Source organism: Equus quagga, chromosome 2 (assembly GCF_021613505.1).
Source record: "Equus quagga isolate Etosha38 chromosome 2, UCLA_HA_Equagga_1.0, whole genome shotgun sequence".
NCBI classification, from domain to species: Eukaryota; Metazoa; Chordata; class Mammalia; order Perissodactyla; family Equidae; genus Equus; species Equus quagga.
Window position 1 is genome coordinate 44,976,013 of NC_060268.1, and position 4,324 is coordinate 44,980,336.

Consider the following 4,324-nt stretch of genomic DNA (forward strand, 5'->3'; position numbering starts at 1 on the left):
AGCCTCCTCATTGTGGAGTCTCCAGGGCTGGTTGAATCCTTCCACTGCAGGCCACAGCTCCTAAAAGGTGGTCTTCCACACAGCTTTTTCTCCAGATTCTGTTACTGTTCCCTCCCCTTGTCCCTTCACTGGCCCCAGGGCACTTCATCCTCCCTTGCAGTTTCCCATACTCTGCCCACATCTTTGTAAATAGTCTTTTTATTAAGCTCTCCTCAAATTACCCAACTTAAGTGAGCCATCTGTTTCCTGTGAGGACTTGATACATCCTACAAATCATAAATTTTCCAAATCCCAAATATCAGACATATACTGTCAATTGTCACAAAGCAAGAATCATTTATTTTTTTTTGAAAAGTCATTTACAGGTATTTATAGGCAAATGAATTTCCACGTTAAGACAGATGAAGATAAGAGTGTGTCATTAAAACAGCATGCAATCAAACACTTCTTTTATGATTTCATTTTGTTTTTACTGTGTCTGTGGTATTTGTAAGTGCAGTATTTGCTCAGCCAACCCCTATACCATTATAGTCAAATACTGCTTATCCATGACGTGTCCTGCTCACATCATTTATACTCTCTGGGTCTATTTGTATCAGGAACGCTTTCTTGCTACCCAGTTAACACTCTGCTCAACCAGACTGCGACCACAGCTCTGCTCTGTTTCTGATAAAGGTGATTAGATCACCCATAACTAAGGTGTATGCAAAATTGATGAAAAATACATTATTTCCTAGTTGTATAAAAGGAAACAAAGCTATCTGAGAAATTAATGGCAGTAGAAGTAAAATAAAATCATAAACCTTTACATAAAAATATTAGAGCAGTGTACTTGATTTCTGATGATTTCTATCCAAAAGAAGTTTCCCATATTTTACTTAAAACTTAGGAAATATATCACAATTACAAACACTAAGTTGTATCTACATAGCCAAAATAAAGTGGAGTTAAGGCAACTGTCCAGATAACTCAAGATAAAAAGACACTGTAGTAATGGCGATATCTCTATGTGCAAAGGTGAGTAAAGGCCTGAAGTAGTTTTCTGCTACTCAAAACAATCAAATCCACTTCTACCATATTTGCTTATCTTATCCCAAAGTTTCAATATTTTTGACTGAAAGGCTTGGGGTCTCCACTATCTGAATGCTGATCAGTTGTGCCATTCGTTCTTTGAGTTTAGACCCAGACTAAAGGAAAAAAACCGAAGTCTTCACCTTAACTATACAGGTTATCAACACTGACCCCTAATAAATGGAAAATTTGCTTTTTATAGACTCGTATTACGTTAGGGCCAAATTGGACCTGAATTCGCCTAGCCCAGCTCCCCTGTTTTATAAATAAGGAAACTGGAATCCAGACATGTTCAGCAACTTGCTCAAGGTCACATTGATGAGCCCCAATCCAGCGCTTTCCCTACACGACACTTAATTACTCTATTGGCTTACAAGCACGGCCACATGCAGCAAACCTTCCAAATGTTTCGTTGAATATGTTTTCTCCCTCGACATTTTGTCTGATGATATCTAGAAAAGGTGCTAAGGATACACGTTGGTGAGGGACTATCACTCAGTTGCAGCCAGTCGAGGTTATTTCCCCATACTTTCAAATAAATTCAGTACTTTAAATAATAACGGAATCAATTTGGATATTGAATGTGAAAAACACTCGTTTGTTTGCCATCTTTTAAATCCATGCACTCATGGGCTGTTTTTTTGGTGAGGGTGGGGAAGGAGGAAGAAATATGATAAAATCAGAAATGACTGACAGATTTGACCTCTTCAGTTTGTTACATGCTGCTTACAAATAGTCTCATAGCAAAGACTGAGAACTATTAGGCCAAAGAGTTTGGGCCCCAACCCTTTAACCAGCCACTGGGACAGGCCAATGAAACAGACCAACGCTTTCAGTGGCTTTTGATTTGATTCACTGGCACAGACACAGTCCGAATTCAATGTCAAATTTATTTTACCATTGCAGTGAAAGTGCTACTAAACAGAAAATGTAATAAAGTCAATAACTGACAAGCAAATTGCTTCTTATTTTTGTAACAAGGAAAAACTTTTTTTGGCAAATGGTTCTGTAGTCATAGAATATGAAGACACTTATAACTAATCTCCCCCATATGAAAATGTCCCCAAATTATCAAGTTGAAAGGCACATACCACTGCCCCAGCAGTTCATTCAAGTTGTCTTTAGCATGTGAAATTTTAATTGTGCTTTTAGCTTGTTATCAATGCAATATGGCCTTAGAAAGTGACATCCGTGCATATGTATAATTTCTTTTCAAATGGACCAATCCTCTTGCCCTTTTCAAATTTTCACTTTCTGAAGATCAATTTTTGTTAGTTCTTCATTGTATAAAGGACCTAGTCAATGACGGTCTCAGAAAGATGCACTTCACAGTTTGTTCTCTATCTTATCCAGAAACCAAGTTTGAATGATCTTTGTGTCCTAGCACAAAATGGAATATCTTGAAATAGCATGATGGTACTTCCATTTTGTCATTTGTTGGAATGCAAAAGTCCTGGATTACTATCCTTTCTCACTGGTTGTTTAAGGCTTACTTCACTTCCAGAAGAGATGATTGGCAAACTATTATCCATGTGGTATCTGATAAGATGGCCGACATTATCAAATACATGATCCTTGGTCCTCACCTTGAAAAGGAAATACAAATGTATTTAGGTTAAATGATAATAATTCTCCTGAAAGATGTAAACAGTCAAGAAGGAAAAACAGACGTATCGCTGAAGGAGATATTTTGCTGAATAAAGAAAATAAAGGTACTTTTCAACTCTGTATCTCTTAGTAAAGAATTTTCTCATTCCCCATGACCTTTTAAAAGTAATTGTCCCTCCCAGTTAGGAAAATGGTAAGCACTTATCACTCAATCCAAATTTGCAACAAGACTCTTTGCCGTGTTACCATTTGATATATTCTATCATGTCATCATTCCTATAAATATTTCACTGAGTTGTATACAACCACGAATCCCAGGATTACAATTATATCCCATCAAACAGAGTGCTTCCATAATATCTGGTCTCTGCAGGAAGTAGGCCCTCTGGAGAAGTCCTGCCTCTCTTTGGAGGCTCTAAACAAATCCTGTCTCCTCTAAGAAGCCTCCTCAGACCTTTCTAATAGGCATTCATGTCTCCTTCCTGCAGGCTTCATGGTAGCTGATTCATAAACATTTGTTACATAGAACTTCTTAGCTGCATGACAGAAGAACTCAGTTTCCCACGGCCTGCTTTCTCCTGGACTTTCCTCCCTGTATTACTGTGTCCTCACCCTGTGCATGGGCAGAAGACATCACTCTCCATCACGACGGTACTGGCTCAGAGCCTGGCCATAACGGACTGCTGTTTGGAGGGTAGAATTGTCCAGGAGAGAGAAGGCATGCAGCCAGGGAGCACTTTGTTATATAATTCTGCTACCTCTCCACAGGGATTCATCGAGTTCTGTCTAGATTTTGGTTTTCAGCATATTAAAAACACACACACTTATCAGAACAATTGACCTAACTCAAATATGGACTGTGAATTAGATAGCAATATTGTATCAATGTTTAAATTTCTTGATTTTGATCATTGCACTACAGCTATGTAAGAGAATATCCCTATTCTTAGGTAATACACACTGAAGAATTAAGAGGAAAAGGGCACCATGTCTCCAATTTACCCTCAAATGGCACCAAAGCTTGAGGACGTTTTTACCTCCTCCATCTCATCCCCAACCCATGTCAAACCAGCTCATCAGTCCTGCTAGTCTGTCTTCTTAATTCCAGCCCACTCTGCCCATCCCTCTCTATTTCTTTTGCCTCCATTCTGGTTCAGGATTTCACTAGTTTTTATGTAGAATCCCCTAATTACTTTCTCTGTCCCAGTCTTTCTCCTTTACTCTATTGATCCTGCATACAAATGTTAAATTAATCTTCCTAGTACAGGGATTATAAACTAGTCACTCTCTGGCCAAATATACTAGGAGATGTTTTAGTCTGCTGGGGGCTAAGGTGGAAGGTGCCCAATAGAGAATTTTTAAGTATTTTGAATTAAAAATGGGGAGATTTCACATGAAAATCTGGTTTTGTGGCTTCTTTGGAAAAATCAACTCTGACTCCCCCATGCCCCTTTTGCAAATGGCAGCAATTGACTGGAATTGAGTAGTGATTTCCCCCTTACACAGGAAATGCACTTTCCAGGTGATCACAGCCCACTGCACCCTATGCTCATTCCACCACTGGCCCAACATTACACATTTACAGTACTGGCCAGGCCCTGCAAATATTTGTGCTGTGACTCCAATCACATAAACTTTTTTTTTT

General features: G+C 38.8%; 1 protein-coding gene across 1 annotated transcript in view; it reads right to left on the reverse strand.

Annotated features, from left to right (window-relative positions):
* Positions 1 to 326: 326 nt before the first annotated feature.
* The window catches only part of SHC4 (SHC adaptor protein 4), a 124,526-nt gene continuing 120,528 nt past the window's right edge, over positions 327 to 4,324 (reverse strand). Inside the window, exon 12 of the mRNA XM_046654652.1 lies at positions 327 to 2,657. Coding sequence (XP_046510608.1) covers positions 2,502 to 2,657 — 156 coding nt within the window. The 3' untranslated portion in view covers positions 327 to 2,501. The remainder of the gene's footprint in view (positions 2,658 to 4,324) is intronic.